General features: G+C 33.3%; 2 protein-coding genes across 6 annotated transcripts in view; one reads left to right on the forward strand and one right to left on the reverse strand.

Annotated features, from left to right (window-relative positions):
- Positions 1-173: 173 nt before the first annotated feature.
- LOC130902775 (kinesin-like protein KIF17) lies at positions 174-26,575 on the reverse strand. Of its 2 annotated transcripts, none has more exons than XM_057815061.1 (15): positions 26,504-26,575; positions 19,675-19,776; positions 19,435-19,584; positions 19,124-19,338; positions 17,062-17,141; positions 16,441-16,620; positions 15,387-15,577; positions 14,984-15,121; positions 14,334-14,818; positions 13,807-14,094; positions 10,835-10,935; positions 5,644-5,711; positions 2,334-2,460; positions 1,707-1,841; positions 174-358 (listed from the first exon to the last, which is right to left on the reverse strand). In XM_057815061.1, the coding sequence occupies exons 2-15, from the start codon at positions 19,744-19,746 to the stop codon at positions 249-251; spliced, it is 2,340 nt and encodes a 779-aa protein (XP_057671044.1). In that variant the 5' UTR covers positions 19,747-19,776; positions 26,504-26,575; the 3' UTR covers positions 174-248. The 2 variants fall into 2 exon arrangements, with proteins under 2 accessions (XP_057671044.1, XP_057671045.1); XM_057815062.1 differs by lacking the exons at positions 5,644-5,711; positions 26,504-26,575 and adding exons at positions 8,292-8,386; positions 20,831-21,366 and having other exon boundaries at positions 1,707-1,814.
- The window catches only part of LOC130902780 (uncharacterized), a 37,714-nt gene continuing 16,704 nt past the window's right edge, over positions 6,926-27,935 (forward strand). Inside the window, exons 1-3 of one of the 4 annotated variants that reach the window (XM_057815070.1) lie at positions 6,926-7,327; positions 7,376-7,574; positions 7,661-7,697. The gene's annotated coding sequence lies outside the window, so the exon portion shown is untranslated. Of the gene's footprint in view, positions 7,328-7,375; positions 7,698-25,967; positions 26,373-27,935 lie in introns of those variants that run through there. The other 3 variants (XM_057815068.1, XM_057815069.1, XM_057815066.1) reach the window with 3 other exon arrangements.

Here is a 27,935-nt window from a genome sequence, read left to right on the forward strand (position 1 = left end):
GAAAAATAATCGGAGCCGTGTGTTGTTAGTAGCGATGTACGTTTCGTTGACACTGGTGAGTTCCTTTTATTGTAAATGTTGTATTATTTGATTCACTACGTATTTTAACAGTTTTGCATTGATCACTAACCAAATTCAACTAAATTATTTTATACTCATTAGCATTCTTGTTTTGATACATTTTTTATTTACATTTTTTCATTAAATATAATACATTTGATATCACAAAATAGTTTTATTAATGATATTTATAAAAATTCCAATTGGTTTAGTCTTTCTTTATGATTTTTGACGATGTTTGGCAATGCTTCAAGACGAAATGGTCTTTTGGACTCGTTATGATGATTCGATGGTATTCCTAAGAAATATATTATAATTAAAATGTTTAATATTACGTAGCGTTCTTAGAACTAACATAGATAAACATAATTAAAATAAAAAATAGTCGAACGGGTTCAGATCAAGGCTACATGGTGGGTGTTCAATCTCAAAGCCACATTTATGTATAATAGCCTTGGAACACGAAGCAGTGTGGACTGGAGTATTGTGATGAAGCAAACACACACCTTAGCTGATATTGTAGTCATCACATTTTTGGTGTTTTTCGTAACATTCGAATTTTTTTTAATCGTCTCCCATTTCCGATGCTACTTTATGGAATCTCTTTTGGATGCCGGATCTTAGTAAAAGACTCCATCTCCCGTTGCAATTGATCGCATTACATTTTTTTGATCATCGCTGCAAAGCTCTATAAATCACTCACATCATTCTATTAGACGTTTCTTATTCACTGCGCTGAAAATTCTAGGCACCCATCTAATTATCGTCATATTCAAATGCTCATGTAGGATCTGGAGAAGACTTGTTCTAGAAATGCCGACCTGTGCTTCAATTTCTCTTGTTTGTAGACGCCCATCAATTTCTTCCATTATATTGATGTTTTTTGGGCTAGTCACCATTACAGACCTTCTGCCCATGGAATTTGAATGGGATGTGATTGATTATCTTCCGTATAGTCCAGACCTCGCTCTTACACCTAAAATATTTCCTTGGTGGTAAACAATTCGACTTCATGTCGCATTGAATAAGCCCGACAGGCATTCTTGAGGTTTCGAATAGCGCTTACTTCTCCCGATGTTGATCTTAGCCTACGACTGAGGTTTGTGAAGTGGAACGTTTGGTCGGCGCTTCTCTACAGCATGGGAGACTGGACATTGAGAACGATTGCGATTAACAAGTTGGAGGCTTTCGAGATGTGGCTGCACGGCAGAATTCTTAAGGTGCTTTGGACGGCTAGAATAAAACACGAAGAAATTCCGAGACGCACCGGTAAACAACCGGAAACAACAAATATCAATACAAATAATGATTGAAGGAATATCTTGGCTGCAAAACATCAGGCAATGGACAGGACAACATGATATATGCAAGGAAGCGTAGAAAAATGTTGTCGCGAACATCCATTAGTGAATATGCATTGAAAGAAGATAAAACACTTGAACGATAATAAAGAGTTGAATCCCAGGTAGCAGTCTTCTATGGAGAAGAAATAAACAAACGGAATTTACTTTGTGGATATATCTAGTATGTTTTATAAATTGCAAGTTCTTTTTGTTCAAGTTCAAAAAATTGAAATTTTTTCATTCTTGCGGAATAGCGACATAACCGTAACCTAAAAATCTTGTTTATTGATTGAAATCACTTACCATTCAACCAATTGTTTGTTCCATAATTGGTACTATAATTAAGGTTCACTTTTGTTGGTGATTGTCGTCGATCCGTATCCTCAGTTGATTTGTTTCTTCTCGCAAATTCTGAAATAATTAAACGACCATTTCGGCCTGTTTAAGTTAGATGAATTGTTCTTTCAATTACTGGATACTATCCAATTTGATTACCAATTTTAAAGTAGAACCAAATGAGTTTTTGATATAATAAGGTGGCGTCTAAGATGCCCATTTATTAGTTGCACAAAGGAATCATATAGAGTAATTAAAAAAAATTAATATCTGTTACAACCAGTAGGAAAAACGTTGGACAAAGATTAGCACTTCATCATTCGGATTTCAATCCCTTTGAAAAAGTGAAAGACGGCAGTGAAAAATTGAAATGCCAGATAATATTCTAGCAACTTGAAGGCTCCGGAATGTCCCGAAAATATCAGTGAAAGATTGAAGTGAAGGAGTAAGAACCTCCAAGTTCTCCACTATAAAATTTGAATTATGAAAAATTGTGCAACTTCTGAGTCCTTACACGAAGTTACTTTTTCATTTTCATCTTACTTTCACTTTACCTAACATTTAAACAAATTTATTGTGAGATTGGAAAATTACCTTTCCAAGTTTGTATAACTTTAGCGGGATCCATTCTAGCAGACTGCCTAAGTAACTCACTAACTCTTTTAGTAGCAGGTTGAAAGTAATTGGTTATCACATCCTCTCTGTCAATTCCTTCCATCCGCTGCCAATAAAAAAAACCATCTAAGAATTATTTAAATAATATCGCTTCTTCTAGATTGGGATAAAAACAAAAAAAATTACTAGATCTAGTACTTCATCATTTGATCTTAAAAATGGGTGTCTTCTAGTTCAATTCAATTCAAAACATCTTATATTGTCTAGAAATAAAAAATTAAATTAATGTTAGATAGTGTCAAACAAACCAGAGAAAGGATAAAGGATAGGATACGAAAGAGCATCAAAAAAAAAAACAAAAGCATAACCAAACAAAACAAAATAAAAACATACAAAACCCTAATAAAACAGTAATAAATAAAAGAGAAGAAGAAGAACTTAAAAGAACCGAATAGAAAGGATAATGAGAACTATAACAGGCCCAAGGAAGGAGAAAGAAGAGTAAAGAAAAACGAAGAAATAGAGAGAGAACTGGGGAAGGAGTATATAGTGTGAGATACATAAAGGCACGAAGATTCAACTGGGCCGGGCACATAATGAGAAGACAACCAATTGAAATGATCAAAAGAATAACGCAACGAACCTCATGGTGGCCAAGGAGAAGAGGCAGGCCGAGAATAACTTGGAGAAACGAAATAGAGGAGGACTCAATATAGAAAATTGAAGAGCAAAATGCCGGAACCGAAAAGAATGGAAAATAATAACAAAAGCAGCCAAAACAAACGACAAACTATAAATAAAATAAAAATGAGAAAACTAGGAGTAATCGACCTCAAAAAAAAAAGGATTTAAAAATCCAAAAGCGATAGCCATAATCGACATGGGATTGAAAGGCTTGATGATGATGATGATGATGAAGAGGATGTCAAATGTTTTCACTACTTCATCATCGCTATAAGCTTTGATTGTTCCACTAAAGATAAAGGATCATTTAGATCATTCAATTCTGTCTTATTTTTTGAAATTCTTCTTACTCTACTCCAATGAATGACATAATTTATTATCAGTAACCAAAATAGAGCATTTGTGGTCGATCACGGTTTTCTGGGTTGCTTCACGCAAACTTTTACTTGTTAATATCAAAGTTTTGAAAACATAAGGAAAAACAAACCAAATAACTTTGAAAGATATTGTTATTTGCTCTTCAGGAAATATAACTCAACGCCATTTCCAATCCATTCGTATAATATTGAACAATGTATACAAATTTCAAAAGATTTGACGTCCTCAGCGTGAAATTGATTACACCGATTCATAGTTTAAGAACTGTCACTAGGTTAGGTCATGTGTTTGTAACACGCGTGTGTGATTGCTGGGCACTCACCGATAACGTCGTCTGCAATTTCTTCATCTCCAAGCACTAGCGACATTCCGGATCGTCGATGATGTCTATAGCATGGAGATGACGAATTAAATTATCAAGACCAGTCATTAATCCTCTTTCGCGCCTGTTTAAACAGAAAAGTTGATTGGAAAGACAGGCAGAAGGTATATCTATGTGTGTCTTAGCTTATCTTATGTCAAATGTTTTCATTCTACCCCTGTAGAAACTATTGTACGAAAAAACTTCGTAGTTATGTGGTTGCTAGACCCATTAAGGCTTTGTTGATAATCAGTCTCTTGATCCAATGATCGGATACGAATCTTTATGACATTACAACCTTTATCTGTTTCGATTTCTTGCTAATTTCATTCAATTTTTGATGTTGTTATCCTTGAGTCCTTTTGTTATATTGTTCCATCATCAACATCGACATCGTTCAAGGGATTTTTCTACAATTGAGGTTTATTTCCAGACGATTTTTGTTGTTTTGTCTTCTGAAGTAGTCTTTCAATCACCCACTAGAATCTTCCGGATTTTTTTATTTAACTAGATTGGGATTCTAACACAGTCTTCCAGGTCTTTGTTGGTATTTATTTTATTACATCCTTCAGTCATCTCAAGCGTGTCTTTAAAATTTTTCCTTTTTTCGACTCACAATCGCTCTTTATCTGCCACTATCTCTCAAACCGAACATATCTAGTGTTTTCTTCTTTAGGTGCTACGATTTCAAGAAAGTATTTATTGTGATCCATTATTATTCCAATTTTATATAGTCCAATTCTGTTTCCGATTGTTTTGAAATCTTATATTGTCTCTTCTTTTTTCAACCCGTTTCGAAGTTACTCCATTTTCCAAATTCTTATCAGGTCGTCGACGCTTTTAAGTGATGATGGAATATAGAGCTTGGATTTCTCATAAATGATTTGAACGTTGTAATGAAAATACATCTCGTGGCTTAAATTCATCGTATTGTTGTCCAGTCTTTAACTTCCATACACATCCGTATAAAGTTTTTTGAGGAATCCGTTTGAAAATGGAAAATACACCCTACCACTACACCAACACTCAGAATTACATTATCTGACTCGCTTTTCGATAACCAAGTTATCGTCTTCAGGGACTAAAAGTTTAGAGTAATTGGTGTGTTCATTATGAATATCACAAATTTAGTTATTGTCATTAAGTGGTGAATAATGTTGCTTCTTTATATACGAGGGCCGTTTTTTTTTCAACCTCCGATAGGCTATAAATAAAAGACAAGTTCATATAAAACAATAATTTTATTACCAAAAGATTGGTACATTTTTCGACATAATCACTGAAGAGATTCAGACAATTGTCATATCTGTGGACAGCTTTTCAATACCCTCTTCAAAGGAAATTGCCGCCAATGAATTCAAAAGTACAAAACAGATCTTAAAACTTCTGGAAATTCCGTAGACAAAGCAGTAATGGTGAATCTGCGGTTTTCTTTAACCATTCTGTCAACTGCGTCTTTGGTCCCCTTCATCATGCACATCATTACGGCCATCTTTAAACTTTCGACACCATTCACGCACAACACCATCACTCATGAATTTTTCTCCATACATAAGACTCATTCTCCGATGGATTTCTGCACCATTACGACCTTCAGCCTGTAGAAAACGAATCACACTTGGCGGGAGCATCAATAATGGCGGACATGTTTACGTGGCTGTAGTACAACGCCGACTGACGTCAACAATAGCGGAGTCTGTAGTGCGACAGCTTCGCAGTCGCTTACAGCGCATGCCCGCGTAGCGTCTGCACGGAGCGATCGGAGGTTGAAAAAAAAACGGCCCTCGTACAAATAATATCTTTGATTGTGAAGTTTTATTGAATTAGATTGCAAAACTAAATCGTGCATAATGTGAAATTGTGTACCTCGTTATTGTTCAAATATGGACTAGATGTGCTAGATTCACTCGAAGACATTCCATTGTTGTTATGATCTTTATGAAGCAGCAGCATGCAAAAACATCAAACAAAAGTATTATAGCAATTTTATCATACAAGTTTTAATTTTTTTTATCAATATAATAATGATTTCCCAAACGTTTTCGACTATATACTGGTGTGTGTATTTATGGATATTACTAAAAAATTGTTGTTTAAACATACTACCTAATCTTTTTCACCGTTAAGCAAAGTTTGTACCCCTCCATTTATTGTTTAAGCACCGAGGAGGAGGAGGAGGAGAATTTCAATTCTTTACCTTGGTTAACAAAATTTGATAAAGAATGGATCACACAAACTTTATTTGGTAGTATTGATTAGTTCTTTAAAAAATCTGATGAGCTAGCCATAGAAACGGCGGTAGAAACGCTGGCAATAGAACCCGAACTTCCAAATCTAGCGGATTGAAGAACACATTAAATTGTGAGGAATTGAGAAAACTAAAAGGCACTTGTCATATTTCTGTATGCAAGTCAAAATTTAGAGGGAAGGTAAAAACTCTGGCAGGCCCAATTACAAGTAGTTTATCATGGATTCAACACATGCAGAGTTGTCAATTAGAACAACTGGTTCCATGAAATTTGCAATTGTCAATCTGTTATTTACACAATAAGGAAAAATCTGTAATTTGATCATAGACTATAGTAAAACTTGACTGCGGATTTATATACTTTCTATATTGAAAAGCTGTGCTAGATTTAGAAAGAATCAACTTTTGGTCTAAGTTAGAGATATCGTCGCTACATTGTACGATGACTTGTAAAATGAGATAACGGCTTAGAGAAATTACAAGTGTTGTATTACACTAAGCAGTTACAATAATCACGTTCACGACCACGCGCTTTCACGTTTCACTTTGATCAGATCGTTATACTAGTGGAATGGATTATGAAGCTTTTTAAGCATCAATTAATACAACGCTAACTTCAACTCAGTTAGTCATGACGTCATTAGTGATTTTTTCGCCGCGATTACAACGATCCTAGTCTCCATTTGGAATGGTCAAAAGATTATTTCAGACGCTGGGAATGCTTAGAGAAACGTAACGAAAGAGTAATTCTATCAGTTGACAGAGAGATACATTAACTTTATTTTTATCCCGTTCTAATAATGGAACACGAATTTCTTCGAATACGCAGTTTAGTATTACTTTGTCTATGGATTTGAATTAGTAGAAGATCCTTGTTTTAAACTCAGCGACATCTAGTAGAGAAGAATTATTGAAACAAATCGATGTTTTTATAACAGAGTTTTTGATGAGTTGAATCATTTATATTTCATTTTGCATCGAATTCTTATTCGCCTTGAAGCAGTTTTAAAACAGAAAATACTTTTTAAATTTGTGTTTTAATTTTTATTTGTTTATTCATTATAACTGAAAATTTCTCCTTTTGTTACTATTCAACAATATATCCCAGAAATTTCAGCTAAAAAACACTACAATCATGCTCTTTCACAAAATTCGAAAAATTACAAGATAGAATTTTTTTCTAGAGCTGTCAAAACTTAATTTTTTTACTTTGACAATCACTTTTGAACGGTTATCGTGTTGGTGTCTTTACATCAGGCATTACAGAAAAAAAGATAGATGACTTTTGGGAGTTCCCGACTGGTAAGTGTGCAGTGGTGTCAAAATCTTTGAAAATTGTGCTCTTTTTAGTTTGCTTGCAAAACAGGCACATTTTCACTCTGTTCATCTGCAGTTGGAGAAATATGATACGCTGAGGCTGTTGTATGACACAGGAAGTAGGCATAAGTTGTGAGAGAAGAGGTAAGAGAAAGACAAAAGGTAATTTGATCTCAGAATCAGTGGTAGGAAGGTAGAATGAAGAATATTCGACACATTACACATTGACTTGGTGAGTTAATGCTATATTTTTATCAGTAGTGACAAATATAGATTCTAGGTTCGTCTCTTCTTTTTTCTATATATTTATATATGAAGAAAAGTGATGTCAAGAATAGTTTTGTGGCAATAATAAGTAAGTACCAATATTCAGTGCTTTGCACGAAAAATGTAGACAAGACTAGTCATATATAACCATGCAACGTACCCTTTTGATGTTAGAGGTTGCAAATAACTCCAACTGCAGAAGACTAAAGAGAAAAATGTGACCGTTTGGAAAATTAAACCAAAAGATTACTATTTTCAAAAATTTTGATCGAGAATGTCCCCGTGGTCGCTCCTGAAAGAGTATGATATTCTGATCAAACCCTGTACTAATATTATAAACAACATTTATTATAGCATTAATCATTCTTTATAATTGTGGTATTACAACTGTCGTTAATTTTTGTTAGTATTACTAAGCATATTATCATCTATTTTTCAAAGGTAGAGTGTTGTGTTTGCAAAAGTTCGATATATCAGTCTTACAAAATCATTAATACTGTGAAATTAAACTTCAATTACTTTTTCGAAATTCAAATGCTGAAATAATAAATACCGATTACTAAACTTGTATGATGTTGCTATATATTTTTTCAAATACATGTGAAAACACAAAATTCAATTTGTCCCAAATATCCAACACTCAAACTCAAAGCCAAACAAAATAAACTAAATTTTTATTCACCTTGAAAAAAGAATTTCTCATTGGATAATCGTCTTCTCGACTGTCTTCATCACTTTCCAAACGACCGGGGGCTGTTTGAGTATCGCAGTTTCGACCTACATTTTTTATATGTTCATGTTTTAGAGTCGAAACTTAAGTATATAAACTCCTGAATAAAATTTTTGCATTTTACAACCCTTAACAATAAATCGAATAAAGTGATCATTTCATCGTCTTGTTGACTGAGCTAAAATATGAGCTGTATCTTCCACAGATATACCTGTCGGGTTTACCGGAACGTGTGTTCCAGTCTTTAAGAAGCTTTTGTTGATTTTTAACGATTTAAACTTAGTACAATCATCATTCTAATAGCACAGAAGGCTGAGGAAATACTTGATTATCAGGTTAATTTTAGTTAGTTAAAAAAAACAAAAATAATATAAAAACCAAAAGGATTCTAGGACTCGATTCGATGTGTAAACTCAATACTAGGCTGCGAATAGGATTATTTTCTTGTTTCTTGGTCTCGAGTCCTTGAATCCTTTTTGGTTTTTTTTGTATTCTTTAACTAAATAAAATTAAAATAATACGTATCGTATATATAAAATAAGTATCGTGTTATACATCGAGGACAATAATTATAAAAAAGGCAAAGGATTAATGGAGCTAGAGCTTTTATTACCTTAGATAATTTTTAACTGGGAGGATAAGGGTGCTAACTCTCCTCGGAAAAAGATTTCCTCAAATCTCTCAATGTAATATCGAGACCAGAAATACGATGAGATCTATTTGTGGACCTCATCAGCACACGCTTGTATTTTTATCCAAGAGTTCATATGACATGAATAATTATTGAAAAACCGGATATTATAAAATGAATTTTCATTTCTATTTGTGACAGCTCATAGATAGACATTTACTACTTTTTATTATATAAAGAGATTTTATAATCCAATCAAATTGAACATTTACCCTACAAAAATTATTAAATAAAATACCACTGAAAGGAGAAATATTCAATAATAATTAATAAACAAATTAGTTACTATACATTTTGGTCTACTTTTAAACTGGCAGAGACAGAAATTGTGATACATACGATGGGAATGAAGAAAACTTTATGATCGTTTAAAAAATATTCATATTCAATTCATTGTGTACATCGTCGTTAGATCCACAGCATTTTAATATCCCTGAGTAAGCTAAACCTCCTTACTAACTTTATAAAGTAATCTCTTCTCAATAAGTACCTGATGGAATTGGGTTCATCAGATTTTGCGGGGACGAGGAAATTTCCTCTCCATTGTAAGCAAGCACAAGGGGTGCTACTTACAAAGACAAACTGTAAACAAACCAGTGTAGCCGTTATCTTCGTTTGTATAGCGGATGTTTTTTTTGTTTTGCTGTCAAAATACAGCGTGATTGCCGTGAAATTTCACATGAAACTTGGTAAAGCTGAAACTGAATCTATTCTATTGAAACAAGAGTATGGCAATCAGTTTTCAAGATAGCCGAGAAGATATTGAAGATGATTGATGTTCGGTCGCCCTTCCACTTCAAAAACCGATGAAAAAATCGAAAAAGTCTGTAATCTTGTTCGATCTGACTAAGTATTCCTGTTATTGGTGAATCTATAGGAATTGACAAAGAATGTCTCTTAAGAGTTTTCTAGCCATGTACAGTTTGCAAATGTTAAACCACCCACCTCATTTGCCTGATCTGGCACCGTGCAACTTCTAAATCTTTCCTAAGTTTAAATCTGCATTAAAAGAAACAATATTTGATTCTGTTGAAGTTGGGAAAGAAAAAGTTGCACACGTCCTGAAGAAAAACACTGTTTCGAATAATGGAAGATTCTCATGGAGCGATGTAGGGATAGAGGAGGGATACATATTGAAAGCGATAATAAATAAATTTACATAAAATCATAGACTCGATATTTAATAGCCACACCTTGTATACATCTATATCTAACGCACGTCAGAAAGAAGATCTGGAGAAAACCAGGTTCTCATTATTAAGGGATCAGTATTCTTGGTACGAATAATGCTTCTTGGTCGTTTGATGAGTCTTCAATCGACAATATTTCATAGAATTCATTCCCGAACTGAGATATATTCTTCAACGATTTCTCCTGTTCGTTTTTTAAAAGTGAATACAACCAAAAGTAAGAGAATCAAGTCTGGTGAATAGGGTAGCTATTGAAACAATTTAATACATTTTTTATCTCACAAATTTCTTCAACCATACTTTGCGTTTATGGATTTTCCTATGTGGTGATAATAAACTTATGCTGCCACCATCTTGTTGGAGCACAAGTTCCGAATAAATCAAATATGAAATAAGACCAAGAGAGATCAGGATGAACGAAATCAACAAATATACTGAGAATAAAAGAAAGAAACTACAAGAGGTACCACCACAAACCAAAGATCGAAAGAAAATGACAGAGAGAAAGAGAAAACTAGAAGAAAAAAGAAACTCAACCCCAAGTCTTATACCTGTCAGTGTAGAAAGACCTAAGTACTAAGTGGACTCAATAAACAAAAAAAATTAATATATACCTGGCGGTGGTAGTTTCGTCCTTAGTATCACTAATTCTGGAAGTTTGTATTTTTGAGAATCTTCTAGCCATATTGCTTTGTCCTTGATGGATTCCAAATCGCTATATAAAAAAAGTTGGTTAATACACACGAGGGTGGTTTACATATATACACACACGTTATTGAAAATTATCAATAAATCCTCCATTCATTAAGCTGAGTTCATACAAAAATAACAATAAGATAACAAAACAGAAAATAAAATATTAAAACAAAAATGAGAGTTTACTTTAAGGGATTGCATGATGACTGTAAAATAGCATAACATAATTTAAGGAAAAAATGATTAGCTTCTTATTTTATCTTAGGCATACCGCACAAGGTCGTGATGTCATCCCATACATTACAAACCAAAGCAGTTGTCTGTGATTAAAAACAAATTTGCTTTGTGAACGTAACCTTAATTTTAGTGAACAAAAAGATAAACATGAAAAAATTCCATCACTGTATGTATGTTACTTGGTAGGTAGGCTTAAAGGGAAGATATTTTTAGGGGTTAGATCAAATAATTTGTAGATCTTGGCCTGCATAAGGATCAGGAGTTAAAAGGATAACACCATTAAAACTTCACCCTATAAATGAAGGGGTAAAATTTATAGTGTTTATCATGAGAAATGGCGAAGTAAACGACATAGACCCATTTTTTAAATATACCAAATACTCCAAATTAGTTACTGGCTAGTAAGGATATCTCCACAACAAGATTGGTTATGACGTTGCTGTATTTGACTTTGTTTTATAGTTTTTTCTGTCTACTGATTGGAGCTGGGTAAAATTCCGGTGTGAAACATCTCTATTGGAATTCATCAAATGTATTATTCCATGATCCGAGCTATTTTGTTAAAATAAAACTAATCTGTTAATGTAACACCACGTGTATTTATTAGAACCTGTTAACAAAACCCGCGTATTGGAATCGTCTTTTCTCAAGTCCAAAACACTGGCCTCAGCCCCCCATGCCTGTTGAGCCAATTAATTGTAACTTTTAATTGACTCGTACAAAGGTGGCAGGATAGCTATGAAATAAATATATAATTGATAACCTATATAATACATCAAACATGTAGAAAATTTTTTTGAAAAACAGTTGAAATATTATGTAAAGTCTGTTATATCGGGTTTTTTGTTTTCTCTATGACTTAAACAAGTTCAAAAAAATTCCTAAAGAGGAAATACTGAAAAACTGTCAGGATTTACACACAGTCGTACAAGTAGGTGAGAGCAGTGACTTAAAACCTTATAAGTTGCACGAGGATACCAAATTTACCCAACTCCATTAAAGACGTGAAACATCTGCTCCAATATATCAGAGAGAACGATTTAAAAGAAATTTATCCAAATATAAACATTATAATTAAAATTTTGTTATCAATACCTATAAGTACTGCTTTCGCTGATAGGAGCTTTCCAAAATTAAATCTAATTAAAAATTATTAAAGAAGGACTATAGGTCAAGAAAGACTTTCAGATTTGGCAGTTTTATCTATTGGAGCAGATATAGCAACTAAGATAAATTACGAACCAATCATTAAGGAGTTCAGTAAAATCAAAAGTAGAAAATGTCTCTTTCTTTAATTATTTCTTTTTTTTTTCATTTTTGTTTAATGTTCCAAGGAAATATAAGTGAAAATTAAGTTTTTTCTCTTCACTTTTTATTAAAATTTTGTCAATTTATATATGCACCTTCTATCCTTTAAAGCTTGTTTAGCTCAACAGATACTACATCAATCAATAAGTCGTGTGACTGACACACAGATGACGCTGCCACTGTCATATCCATATGACGTTTACCAGTACCAGTTTTCAAAAAACTATGTGTAGAATTTCATGACATTTAAGTGAAGCTAATTTTGTCATTTTCAAAACAATTCAAAACAAATGTTAATTTATCATTACTTCTTGATGAAAAAGCACACTGTACGAACTCATCAATGGTCTCAAAAGTGCCATCTGAACCATTTGTTATTGGTTTGTTGAATTAAAACGTGGTCGCATAGACACCGATGATGATGAACGTTCTGGTTGTCCAAAATTCCACAAATTTGTTATATCTAATCGTAAAATGAAATTGTGTCTTTACAATTATGCATGGAATTTTGACTATGGGACAGCTTTTTTCAAAGTGGGTGTTGCGTTTACTTACAGTCGATCAAAAACAACAACGTGTTGATGATTCAGAGCAGTGTTTACAGATTTTTGCGTCGATATGTGACAATGGATGAAACATGAATACACTATTTCAATCCGGAATCAAAACGATCATCATCTGAGTTGACTGCAGCCGGTGAATCACGTTAAAAGGCACTACAGTCAGTTGGGAAGGTTTTGGCTTCAATATTTTGGGATGCGCATGGAATATTACTCATCAAAAATGCAAAAATCGAGGAAAAACGGCCTCATATGTCGAAGAAAACACCACTGTTTCACCAAAATAAAGCACGGATTCACAAGTCGATGGCAACGATGGTTAAATTTAACGAATAACACTTCAAACTGCTCCCTTATCCACTGTATAGTCCAGTTCTGGCCCCCAGTGACTACTGGCTATTCGCTGAACTCAAAAAAATGCTCAAATGGAGAAGGAATTTTTGAAACTGAAGCCTATTTTGAAACAAACGACAAATACTTCTACAAGTACGATATCGAAAAGTTAGAGAAGCTTTGGAATTATTGTATTGCTCTTGAAGGACATTAATATGTGTTTTTCTTAGTTATTCACACGATTGAATTAGTGATGTAATATTTATTTTTAGTTTTAGTTATCTTTCTGAATATTACTCAATCCAAGAAATTGCATGTTATTGACAGCTTCTGCTACTGTTAGAACTCACTCGAACAATAGCCAAGCAAAAATTCTGTATTTTTTTCTGTAAGAACCCAACTTTGGCAAACAAATTTATTGTTTTAATAATAATGAACTACATTTCTATTACCTATAGTTACATTCCTTTTTCAACGTCCCCGCTAATTTTTCCGCTATCTGACTCAGCAGTTTATTATTTCTTTCTTGTTTCCTTATAGTTTCCAAATAATCACCGCGTTCAGTTTCGAATTCGCTTTGAATGTCGGTAATTTCTTTTTCCAATATTTTCATTTTATGCCTGTATTTTCTCAATACGTCCGTTTTTACTCTTAATTCGCAACTTATGTCCTTGTATTGATTATATAGTAGTTCTCTGTCTTCGTTCATTTCGATTTTGGCCAACAAGTGAGCGACGACTCTTAAAAAACGAAACAAACAATAATTAAATATTGTTTAAACTAAAAATGATATTTATTGTTAGAGTAAAACAAAAGTAGAAATCTCAAAGCTACGATATACAAGGAAAGTTTGATGGAAAAGTGATTTTTCAATGCTTCGAAGCACATTAATAAATAAATCATTATTACTAAATGATTCGGATTATTTTCAAAGTTTAGAATTAACGAGAATCGACTGTATTATTAGTAAAATTATTACGAGGCTCTTTCCTCAGCGGCTTGTTTTTTTCTTCTCCTTCTTTCTGATAATTCCCTATCGTCTGCCTTCTCGCCACCAATAATAGATGCTTTTAAAACTTCTATTCTATCCATTATTTCTGCTTCCGATACTTCTTCTTTTCTTTTCAAACCTATTTCTTTGTTTAACTGTTTGATGTTCTCGTCGTATTCTTCTTTTATTTTTTGAATCTGTTTCAATATATTTTCTTTTTCTATTTTTTCATTTTCATGCAACGATTTCAATTTTTTCATTTCCTGTTGATACTGAATGATCAGTTGGTCTCTTTTAACGTCTAAGTCCAAGTTTGTATGATTATAAAGTTGATTCGTATCAGTTTCTTCGTTAGACGTTATTGTTAAGTCTTCTACTTTGATATCGTTTTTGTTTGTTTGTTTATTTTCGAGCAGACTTTTTAACCTTCTTATTTCTTCTTGATACTGTCGCAATATCGCATCTTTCGGATCCTAAACAAGAAATATTAATTATTGATACTAGATAATGTTTTGATAGAGACTTAAAGAAAAGTAGATACGTCAAATTTTATCTTCCAAAAATTATTAATGTTTTAAAAAAGAAGAGATATAAAATCAAGAGCATTTAGATGCATTAATAGTATTTATTGATCTCACCTCGTTAACTTTAGGTTTATTATGAATATTCTTAGCTCTATTAGCATATCTTAAAGTGGATAAAGTTTCCATGTAGTCTCTGCAAGCTGGTCCGATACAAGCTATCATTAAAGTTCTAGTATTTCCTCCCAAGGAATCCTGAAACAAAATTTAATATAAACAGAATGGGCAACGAAAAACAGTACATGTTTCAAAAATTCTTTATTTGTCAACTTCAAATACTCCAAAATCTTATTTTTAGAGAATATACTACGTATGGACACCTCATGCTTATAGAAAACTATTTTTTGTGAAGCATTTGTCAAAATTCAAAAAAAAAATGGAATCCTTCACAATTAAATATTAGCATAATATAATTTGCGCCCAAAACAATTTCTTATTTATTTCTTTATTTCCTACTAACCTGTAAAAGTCGAGTGAGTTTGGAATCTCGGTAAGGTATATGTTTTGCCTTACCATCTACCAAAGCAGAAATGACATTTCCAAGAGCACTTAAAGACAAATTTATTTTAGTTGCTTCTTTCAGTCTTTCGCCTGTAGCGCCTGTTTTGGTTTGCCTTTCTGATCCGGCTAAATCCACAAGATTCAATTTACCTAAAACCCATTTTTTGAAATATCTAATTTACAATCTAAAGTGCTGCATTTACAGTTTAATAAAAATAAATAAATAAATTGAATGATTAAATATATACGAAAAACTTTGACAATATAAGCACATTATTTGAAAATTAGTAGCCATACATCGATTTCTCAAAAATTAGCCACATTTAGAAAACAAAATCATTAGTTTAGCTTCGCTGTCGAGGTAGACCTCGATATATAAATTTTAGTGGTGCAGCTTTGCCAAGTTTACATAAATTTACCTATTCTGAAGGTATAAACGTTTTCATGGAAAATTGGTCTCCAAATATTGAAAGTTTCAGAAACCCAAAGTTAATATGGTCAATGATGAAACATCAACTAGACACATAAAAATTTGTCATATGAAGTTGTCGAGAAGAGATCAACGGAAATAAATGTCTATCCTACACAAGTTTTTACGTGTTGTAAATAAGGACGTGAAAAGACACCCTCGATTGCCTTCAACTACAACCGAATCCTGGATGATTTATTAAAACATCCGTTCTGTCTTGCCTGCGGAATCATTATTCGCAAAACTACGAACCAGAGTAGGGTTGGGTACAAAATTTGCAGGTTATGAAATAAAATAGAGCGAGGTTCTCATAAAACTTATCCGAATCGTTAGAAATCACCATGGGGACTCAATAATAACAGGAATAGCATTGGCGGATACTTTTTAGTAAGACAAGAACATTAATTTTTATTATTTATGACCTGTATACGTAGATTTACCACCAAAGACTATTTTTTAGGTATTTTTAATATGAAAAATATGAAAGAACCAACTGAATATATTTGTATTGAAACAAATTATTAAAAAACATATTAAGGCTTACCTTTCCTAATATTATCATTATTATTTACATTACTTATATGTTCTAAGCTGATTGAAAAAATACTATGGGATCTTGAACTATTTTGGTTCATAAGAGTGGCACCAATCATCCTGTTTTTTGAACCAATGTTTAGTAGTCGTTCACATTCCATCGCATTTTGTACTGGTAGCAGAGATAAACCTTAAAGTTATAAAAAAACTCATTTCAATATACCGCTTCCTTCATCAACAATCTGACAACATTGTTTCTACCATTGTTCCTTGTTAAAAATATGCGTTACGAAAATTACAGTTGGTAGCACTGATTCATGTTTGACAGTTGACTTTGGAAATATTATAATTTATTGTACATATATGAAATTGAAATAACCAAACACATAACCGAATATTGCATCGTCCAGTCAGCTGTCAAAATAAAACTGTTATTCAGGGGAGCCAACCCACTACAGAAAATTACCAAAAATCGCTTAAGAATGTAGTCTATTGCGTAAGAGAATAACTTTGTTCTAATATGGAAAAATAAAATACCACTTTTATAATCTGAGAACTAAGGTTTCGTGTAAGATATTTGGCCTATTTTAGAAAGCATCTAGCAGTTGTATTGTCATTAGATATTACTTACCAGGTACAGTTACACCTTCATTGGGAGATTCCTTAAGACATAAAGGTGTTGGAGTTTTATTAGGTGGTAGTAGCAGATCTCTGAAATACAATTCAATCAAATGTTGGCAATTTTGTTAGTATAAAAAAATGTATAAAAGGAATTTAGACTGTTGATAAAGAATTGCTTCTTGGCTACTTTCGAAGCCAAAAGCAAGCTGTGGACACCTCAAGTCCATTAAACATTACAAAAAGTCAAGAAAATAATTTCGGATAACTATAAAGTGAATTGATTGACTTAGCTGAGACGCTAATAGTATTGATGAAACGAGAAACATATCTTGAATGAATATTTGAGTATGCGAAAGAATGTGCCGCGTGAGCTCTTACTCGACCAAAGACAACGACAAATTGATGATTCCGAGCAGTGTTTAGATCTTTTCAATAGCAATCAACCCGCATTTTTGCATCGATATGTAACTTGGATTTATCATGTCACACCAGAGTCCAATTGATAGTCAGGCACGTGATAAATCGACTCCAAAGCGTGGAAAGACGCACAAGTCGGCTGACAAAGTTATAGCATCAGTATTTTGAGTTGCACATGGTATAGTAATAATGAAATTATGCAAATTATCAATTTCATATAAAGATCGAAATACATATTGCGATACGTGAGCTCTTGGACTCATATAGTAAATAGAGTGCGTTCTCAAAGTCTTTACACGAAGATAATTCGATCCATTTTATTATAGTGGAGCTCCAACGACCACTCAGTCAAGTTGTTTTGAAAAATGTCACAAATTGAGTTTCGGGCTGTTTTAAAATTTTTGACTGAAGAAGGATTAGCACCAACACAAATCAAAAATAGAATGGAGACTGTAAATGACTGTCGAGCATTATTTCCAACAATTAAAATTGATGAAAGTTATTTCACTCGAGACAAGGTTAATTGGAAGATGATTCAAGTGCTGGTGGCTCAAGTGATCGGTGCCTAAAAGCAAAAGAAATTGCAGCACATATCGGCATTTAAAAAAAAAAGTTTTCTAACGCAAAATTAGTGCAAGGTGGGTACCTGGAATTTTCAGCAGTATGCCATATCAGAGTCGAGTACAATGTTGTCAACGTGTGTGTGATCTAATCAATTATAACCAGTGGTGAAACTAAGGTCTTTACTCAGATCCGACATCCAGATAAGATTCCTGGGAGTGGCATCGGAAAGGAGGGACTGTGCCAAAAAAGCAAAGGTCACAAAAGCTACAAGATTTCGGGATTGCGAGCATATCCTTCAGATTGACTTACTAAGACATTTGTGCTAAAAAATTGTCGATAAAAAGTCGACAAAACCAAGTGGCAATGGTTAGGTTAGGTCTAATCCACACTGCAAGGCTACTGTATACAAATGTGGCTTCACAGGGATTGAACACCCACCATATAGCGCTAATCTAGCTCCGTCTGAATTAAGGGGTGTAAGATTTAACAGCAACGATGAAATTAAAGAGGTGATGTACAAAAATTTTGACTAGTTGCAATGAAGATTTAGTCAGACGTTCTGAAAAGTTTGTGGAAATAAAAGGGATAGTATATTGTAAAATAATCACAATTTTTTTTTATTTATGACGTTTCTTCCTATTCTAGGCTAATATTTCATTGACAGCACTACAAAACATTAATTATTATGACCTTTCTTGACGCCATTTTATTATGACCTTTCTTGACGCCATTTTGTCGATTTTTTTCCTTATAATTATATTTGCTGCGTGAGGTGGGGTGGTTATTATGAAAATTCCTTGAATCACTTGATGAATCGCACGATTTCCCGCCTTCCTGGACGTGCTAATTGTGTGTGAAGTTAGTTAGTCAAAGTTGTAACTTGAACTTTGTAAAACCCAACTAAAATTGGCGAGATAATCAAAGTTTGATTGTTAAATAAATGTTTCCATTACATTACTTTTGCGTTTTGATATATTTTTAAAACAAAATTTAGTAAATAATTAATAATTCAGTTTGTAGTTACTACTAAACCTTTTACATATGACTTCTACATTGTTTTATTACCTTTATAACGGTTTATAATTATTTACCTTATTTGTTCGTTGTATATTTCTAGATAGCTTACTAGAGCTAAATATTTCACTCCACTAGTGACTGAAATTGCTTCGAAAATATGTTCGAACGCCCTGGAAATGACGCCCTTCTGAGGACTGTCCTCCGATTTTATACCTTCCATTGTAAATGATTTTCCACAACCTGTTTGTCCGTAAACAAATATCGTAGCATTGTAACCTTCTAAAACACTCTAAAATAATGAATAAATAATCGACTCGATTAATTAATAATACCTACTTAAAATAGTCCAAGTTGTATTAAAACTATTTGTAATAAAAATTCTTACTTCTACTAGCGGATAACATATATCGTTGTAAATCACTTCTGTTGTGGAGTTTTCTCCGTAAGCAGAATCGAAGGTAAACTGTTTCGCAAAAGCTGGACCATCGTTGGGATCCCATGTTTCCACAACACATTTATCTACTTTAACAGTATGCTGTAAATAACAATCAATTATATATTCAAAATTCGCTACTTCTTCAACAATTTTACAGCATTTTGAGCGGAGTTCTTTTCTTTTACTTACTTGACAATTAAGAGCTGTTTCCGTTTTGTTCATAGGCCGACATCTGACTATAACTTTAACGTTTTCTGCCATAACTAGCTACCCCAAAAGTATTCAAGTCATCTGGAAATTACAAATATTATTTTAATAGCCGATAAACAAATGAAACTTGTTTGTGTTGGTTTATAAAGATAATATTGAAATTATTGCGTTTGTAACAGAAATTTGCATGTTATTCATTTTTTATAATCTCGATGGTGTTCAAGTGTGTTCAAGTTTAATGCATACTACACCACAAAAGCCATCCAAGTTATTGCTTCAATCGAAAATGGACTTGGTAAGCGATCTGTTCGGCTTCCAAACCAAATAGAGTTGCCAATGGTTGTTTGTGTACTTTTGATTTAAAGTATGCATGATAATGATGAAATCGACAGGCACCAAGAAGCTAGGAATGATTATGACTTAAAATACAACCGAAGGAATTGACACTGTCAACAAATTATGCGCCGGTTACTCGGCGAAAAGAGTAACAAAATGCCCGATGGTAAGTTTCATCATATAATGAACGTAGCAGGGATCAAAAAATAGATATTGTTCAAATCAGGATTACCAGTAGAAGCTCCTACTTCAAGAAATATTTTTCTCAAAAATCTGGCTTAAGACTTAATGAAAGAACAGTTGTATGCCAGATCAGACATAAAAAACCTTTCCATAGATGTGAAGCCTTTATTATCAGAAAAGAGCTGTCGAAAACTTCAAAGAGAGAAAATCAAGCTTTATAAAATTGTGTAAAGAGTGTTTAGAATTTGTGTATTGGAAACATTCCAAAATAATAAGCGAATATTATTTGAATGCCATGGAAGGTGTTTGCGACGACGTTTATTTTTTCATAGCAAATCAAATCATCATTAAGAGTGAATTACAAAGTGAAATGAAACAAAAGTTGCCGACCATCATACGGCTACCACCTGGGGGTGTTGCAAAAGCCTAATCGCCTGGCGGAAGGCTAAACAATTTGATACGACTCACCGAGCGCTTTGAAGAGTGTGTCAGCGTCTAGAGGCGACTGGATCCTCTCATAGGAAAAGTCAATCGTCACCTTAATGTCCTGCATCGACAGCTCTGTGAGGTGCGAGATGTGACTATTAGTCGTAAGACAGCAGGAAAATAACCTTACCCCTAAAACACCTGCGATTGGTTCAAAACTTATTCCAGCTCATCGGCAAGCACACCTGCGTTTTGGTCAGGAACATATGAATGGATCAATGGGCATCTGTTCTGTGAAAGTGTACAGAAGACCAAGAGAGCGATTAGCAGATTGCTTCTTTGAATAGTGGAGCGCTTATGGAGGTGGTTCCTGCATGATCTGGAGTGCAATATCTATAAGAGCACGAACCGACCATGTATTCATTTGTAGAGGCGATCGCGTACACGAAAGAAGAGGTATAACTGCTAATACATATATCGAGAAGAAGTTTCGGGATATGGAGTGTCCAACATACATTCTTCACATGTATGAAGTAATCCTTGACGTGTGTCACGAGGTAGAAGGCTTAAAAAAAGCTCGTACAAGTTGCTGATAGAATCGATGCCTAGTACTTGTTAATTTATAATTTTTTTTGATAAAATCAATAATATTTGCGTTTGGAACTAAAGAGCCGCAGCCTCACATCCATAGAACCGCAGCTGCACGAATTTTACGAAGTGTGTGTGTGTGTATCGGAAACCATTATGCACTAGATACGTATAACCTCAAACTACGTGAAACATAACCTAATTAAACATTATTACTACCAACTTAAATGCTGAATTTCCATAACCTTGCATCATGCAAATCAGTTTAAACATTATATTTGTTTACGAAACAAATTTAGGTAGGTTAAGGTAAACAAATCGTGACAAGTATGTGCGCAAAAGGGAGCAAGGTTATTGGGTCAACTGTATTTCAGTTATTAAAACGGTAAAATATCGATTCATTCAGTAAAAGTGGCGATTCCCTCACCGATATAATATATGAACTTGAGCATTAGGGTTTCCAGGGGATACCCAGTTAGTCACAACAAATACGTCACGATTTTTAAGAAATGATAATTGAATTGCATGATAAGTAGATACACAAAATGTTTTATTTCGATTTCTTAAATTACATTCACTAACAAAGAAAATAAAGAACGAAGGGGAATATTCAGTATTCAAGAGAATTCAAAATCCCATTCCTTCAATCCAAATTTTTTGTTCTAACGTTTAATCACTGAGATAAATTTGGTTCCAAACAGATAATCCCTCTTCGAGAATCCCAAAACAGCATGTCTGCACGTCGTAAATAAAAATTTCTATAAAATGTATTCGAAAATCTCAGCTAAATCCGATTAGAATTGAAAAAAAAATCATATCCTAGGGGTTTACTGAGAAAATCTCTATTTTTAACTCCAAACATAAATATCTCGACTCCTAGGGGTCTAATGATTTCTCCTTTATACATTTGGTGATCAAAAAAAGAAAAAATAAAATATATTACCCTTCGTTGATTTGCAATTCAAGGATTAATACATTTGGTATTAATCACCCGATTAACAATGATTACTGATGCTGTTTACATATTTGTTTTCGTCCCTTGGGCAAGGATCGACAAAATAATAATTCCACGAATCACACAAATCGCATATCATTTGATGTGTCATTGTAATTCTTCATGAATTGATAAATTTCGGATTGAAATATCCTTTTAAATATAATGGAATGCATTATATTTTTCATATTTGGAAATCAGAACATTTGGGGGTTGAACTATGATCATGTTTTATAATTAAATCAAATAAAGATCTAAACAAATGTTATATAGGGTGTTCTGAATCTTAACAGGGCAGAGGCCTACAGGGAAGCTCAAAATATGAAGATTGGGAACGATACACCTCTATATCAAGTTGTATCCGTTTGAAATTAGAACGTTCAAAATTTCGAAAAAAATTAAGTTCTTTGCAGCCCTTAAACGTGAAAATACCAAATTTGGTACACTATATAAGACTTTTAAGGGCGTTGAATAATGGTAAATAAAATGCGATAAAACAATTCTCTGGAGTTAATTAGAGGTGACCTAACCTTAAAATTTTACAAAATTTTTTGAAATTAAGCAGCTTAACCCCTTTACCACCGATCACATTGAAAATTTAATAAGTTGTACAGTTTTTCACGTAGAACTAAAACATATATATTTGTTGGACGCGGAAAAGTCCTCTTCACAGTTTTTTTAGGTTGAAAGATATAAATATTAAATAGTGTGTTACTTATATTTTATAAATGTTTGATGCAAAAGGAAGTTGTAAGTAAGGGCGGAAGGATGAGGGATATGTCCAAAAGTTGTCTGGAAAATGATTATTTGACTAGTTCTTCAACACAAGTTAGGTTAGGTTATGTTATGTTAGGTTATGTCAGATTAGGTTAGGTTAGGATATGATATTTGGTGTAAATTCTTCGCACGTTAATGTGATTTTTATCTTTAGAGTTTCAAAGATAAAAAACTATGTGAAGACATTATTTTAGCGCCCAAAAAATCAATTTTATAACCAAAGATATGATTGTATTCACGAAAATTTGGAAGCAAAAAGATACAAAATGTTCACCCTAAGATACGATCTGGGTAGCATCATCAGATTTTCTCGAAACGTAAAAAACAATTCTCTGGAGTTAATTAGAGGTGACCTAACCTTAAAATTTTACAAAAGTTTTTGAAATTAAGCAGCTTAACCCCTTCACCACCGATCACATTGAAAATTTAATATGTTGTACAGTTTTTCACGTTGAACTAAAACATATATATTTGTTGGACGCGGAAAAGTCCTCTTCACAGTTTTTTTAGGTTGAAAGATATAAATATTAAATAGTGTGTTACTTATATTTTATAAATGTTTGATGCAAAAGGAAGTTGTAAGTAAGGGCGGAAGGTTGAGGGATATGTCCAAAAGTTGTCTGGAAAATGATTATTTGACTAGTTCTTCAACACAAGTTAGGTTAGGTTATGTTATGTTAGGTTATGTCAGATTAGGTTAGGTTAGGATATAATATTTGGTGTAAATTCTTAGCACGTTAATGTGATTTTTATCTTTAGAGTTTCAAAGATAAAAAACTATGTGAAGACATTATTTTAGCGCCCAAAAAATCAATTTTATAACCAAAGATATGATTGTATTCACGAAAATTTGGAAGCAAAAAGATACAAAATGTTCACCCTAAGATACGATCTGGGTAGCATCATCAGATTTTCTCGAAACGTAAAAAACAATTCTCTGGAGTTAATTAGAGGTGACCTAACCTTAAAATTTTACAAAAGTTTTTGAAATTAAGCAGCTTAACCCCTTTACCACCGATCACATTGAAAATTTAATATGTTGTACAGTTTTTCACGTAGAACTAAAACATATATATTTGTTGGACGCGGAAAAGTCCTCTTCACAGTTTTTTTAGGTTGAAAGATATAAATATTAAATAGTGTGTTATTTATATTTTATAAATGTTTGATGCAAAAGGAAGTTGTAAGTAAGGGCGGAAGGATGAGGGATATGTACAAAAGTTGTCTGGAAAATGATTATTTGACTAGTTCTTCAACACAAGTTAGGTTAGGTTATGTTATGTTAGGTTATGTCAGATTAGGTTAGGTTAGGATATAATATTTGGTGTAAATTCTTAGCACGTTAATGTGATTTTTATCTTTAGAGTTTCAAAGGTAAAAAACTATGTGAAGACATTATTTTAGCGCCCAAAAAATCAATTTTATAACCAAAGATATGATTGTATTCACGAAAATTTGGAAGCAAAAAGATACAAAATGTTCACCCTAAGATACGATCTGGGTAGCATCATCAGATTTTCTCGAAACGTAAAAACTCGATTTTTACTGTTTCTTTCTAATGTTACTTGTACCCTTTTGCATCTAGCCCTTCCAGTTATTTTGAAGTTAAAGCAAGAATTAACAATGTGAGTATGGATTAGAAATAGGAATACGTTGGAAAATTGCAATTTGAAGATCGAAAGCTTTTTACAATTTCCTACGAAGACAACTCACACTGTAGAGTAATGAGTGACGGCACTGTATCAGAGAAATTGACTGTTTAAAAGGAAGATCCAATATCGAAATTTCACAGTGGGGCGAACCTATGCATTTGAATATACGACCAATATCTGAAATTTCGAATTTTCTCATATTTTTTGATTAGGTTGTTCTTCTTAGTTTCTATTATCATTGCTCATCGTCGGTTTTTTTTTAATTAAAAATCTCCACCTAATACAACGACAGTCCATGGAAAACGTCCTTTTTTAAAAAAAAAGTACCACAACTACTTTGATGAACCATATTTAATTTAATGAATAATCTTTATTACGATAATTCAACTTCATTATCATAATTTAAGTCAATGCAGTTTGAACTTTCATAGACTCTCAAAGTGTTTTTTAAATGGGAAATATAAGAAAAATTCATAAAGAAAATCGCTCAAAGTCGCTCAGAAATGTACCTCCCCAGAAATTTATCTATAAGGTTTATAGTTTACTTTCCATCAATAAATACATGCGGAAAAAAATGTTTAAGCTTTTTTATTTTATCTTAAATTTTCTTTTCGAAATTTTGTCCCTATAAATACCAATTTCTTTGCTTTAAATGTTCGTTTATACTTTATGAACGCATTATTATCTTTACTCCTCAAAAATTGTTGAAACAAGAAGGTCAATAAAGCATTGATAGCAATATGAAAAAAAAATCGCGAAGTTTTTGATTAAAGTTTCAGACATGTAGACAATGGATTTACGATCTTCGACTCGAAAATATTCCTAATTTCTGTGTGCGCAAAAACTCTATTGTAAATTGAATGGTATCTACTTCTCTCATATGGAAAAGTAGGATTTTAGTTTGCCGAAAAACCCCGTAAACTTTTAACACGGTTACTCCGATAAAAAAAAGTGACCTAAGTAAAAGTTTCTGGAAATAGGGTGTGGAATCAATTTCCGACGTCAAATACTAGACTCCCAATTAAAAAAAATGTCTTCTGGGCCACCCTAAAAACCAAAATTAAAATTTGAATACAGAAATCGGTTCCTCGTTAAACAATAATTGGAGATTACGTTTAACTTTGTGTCCAATAATTTGATGTTTCGCCCTAGTGCGCATTGACAATATAAAACAAATATATGAGATAACAAAGTAAAAACAACCGCGTTCTGTAAACTAGAAAAAGCTGCAAAAAATTATAGACATAATAAACCAAGAGAAAACAATTTATATTATAGCAAACAGAATGTGTTTGACCAAAAGGAATATGTAGAGCTTGAAGCGGGAAAGTACAGAAAACATATCATAGAAAAAGCTTGTAAATTCGGATACCTGGGAGAAAAACTGCCAAAAAAAGGTATACACTCTTGTCTTCTTGGTTGTCTGAACGTCTACATGTCTAAGCGTTTTCGCGGCCTCTGGTAAACTCTTTCCAGCCATCTTCGGCAAGAAAAGATCTAATCCGAGTGGTACTTCAACTTCTCCATAGATGTCCTCGATGTATAACTCAGCTTTTGCTTATGGAATGCGATTTGAGTGTTCATAAAGACAGTAAAAAACTGGTTATATTGGAAAGAGATGTATAAAGGAGAATTTTCGACGGAATAAAAATAAAATGGCAAAATTTGGAGAAGAACAACTAACCAAGAACTGAACAAGGTGCATTAAAGTTAAAGAAGAGGTAGGTCAAAAAAAACTTTCTCTTTTTTACCTAATAAGTCTAGCAATACTTATTTAATTAAATATATATTATGGAAACTACATCTTTTTCGACACAAAAAATTTAATTTACCGAAACAACGTCAAACTTACCATTTACGTGGAAAACACGAAAACAGTACAACGAAAAACTCGTGAAAACCGTAGAAATGTTTAAAACAAACTGACCGATTGACCGTATAAAATAAAATGACCTGCGCTATTCCTATAGGTGCATACTTACGGTTCGTCGTAACTTGACCTCTGTTTAACAGAAAAATGTACGCTATCAAACTAATTTTCATCTTTAAGGACTAATTCTTGCTCATTTATTTTTCCGAAAACATGAAATTACTGTAGAATTAAAACATACACGATGTTTGGAAAATTTTGGAAACGGAATGTACAAAAAAACGTTGATTTCTTTGACAACTATCTAAATTTTGAATTTTGAAATTCTAATTTCATCATGTACAATCGTTCCGAAGATAAAAGGGGAGAAAAGGACTATAAGGATTCCACTTTTGGATGATTGCACTGATCACTTTTACATCGCTCATTTCGTGTAAAAAACGGTCATCAAATCTAATAGATCTTTAGGATACAATGATCCTAAAGACGCTCGTAATTTTATAATATCAGTGTTTCTTCAATTTCTTCTTCCACTTTAGTATATTCACTGTATTCTCCAATTTCTTCAGACTCGATCTTCGGATGTCGATGATTCGACACAACTCTGTGGAGATCTGCCTGCTGATCTTCTTGAATGCTTTTTTCGCCGGCCTATTTGTCGACGTGTGCTTTCCTCTCTGTCCCAAAGGGTTACTCCAGCTATTGATCTAAAGGTTTCCATCACTGTTGTTCGGACAAGTTGTTTTGTCCTGCTTGAATCTGCTCTAGTTTCAGCTACATAGGTTAATATGTGAGGTTTACCTTGCTTGAAGTGGACATGAATTTGTTGTGCTTCCTCATGGATGCTCCTATTGCTTGATTTTTTTTATGTATAAAGCTAGCACAAGAGGGTAAGCTCTATTGCACTCCAATAGTTCTAGTGGTGCTTCTCGTGCGAAGATGCCTTTAGATATTGATGTTGAACTTCCGTAGGTTGAAGTATTCGGGATAGACGTGTAGTTGATTCCACGGGCTTGCAGTTCACCTAAGAAAGGAGTCCCGATAAATTGGCGTCTACAGGCAAACTCGATGTTCGTGAGCCACGTCTGACTATCAAATACTGATCTAGGTGGGATAAAGTTCCACAGCTTCAAAAAGCATTTGCCGTGGTAGTATCGGTGAAGCGGAGTCAGATCAGCGACTTTTCTTTTTTGCTTTAAACTGGTCGACTTTAGGTCGCCTCTAAGATGAATTGCTCTCTGTATTGAGTCGAGCATCCTAAGGGTACGCTTGGGAGCTTAGTTCCAAAGGTTCTGGACCTTTTAGAGGATCAAAAGCTGTCTTGAAGAGGGCTCCAAGTTTTCGTGAGGCTGCCTTAGCTAATTCGGCCACGTGTCTTTATTCTCTTCTAGATATTTCTCCCAGCCTCAACATT

This window comes from Diorhabda carinulata, chromosome X (assembly GCF_026250575.1).
Source record: "Diorhabda carinulata isolate Delta chromosome X, icDioCari1.1, whole genome shotgun sequence".
In the NCBI taxonomy this organism is placed as follows: Eukaryota; Metazoa; Arthropoda; class Insecta; order Coleoptera; family Chrysomelidae; genus Diorhabda; species Diorhabda carinulata.

What these genes read in the sequence shown, in the direction of transcription:
- LOC130902775 (XM_057815061.1), bottom strand. Translation starts at nt 19,746, where the DNA reads ATGGCAGAAAACGTTAAAGTTATAGTCAGATGTCGGCCTATGAACAAA. An exon ending in TATGTTATCCGCTAGTAGAA is followed by an intron (nt 19,339 to 19,434) that starts GTAAGAATTTTT and finishes TCATTATTTTAG; the next exon opens with AGTGTTTTAGAAGGTTACAA. An exon ending in ATAAACCTAAAGTTAACGAG is followed by an intron (nt 14,819 to 14,983) that starts GTGAGATCAATA and finishes TTTCTTGTTTAG; the next exon opens with GATCCGAAAGATGCGATATT.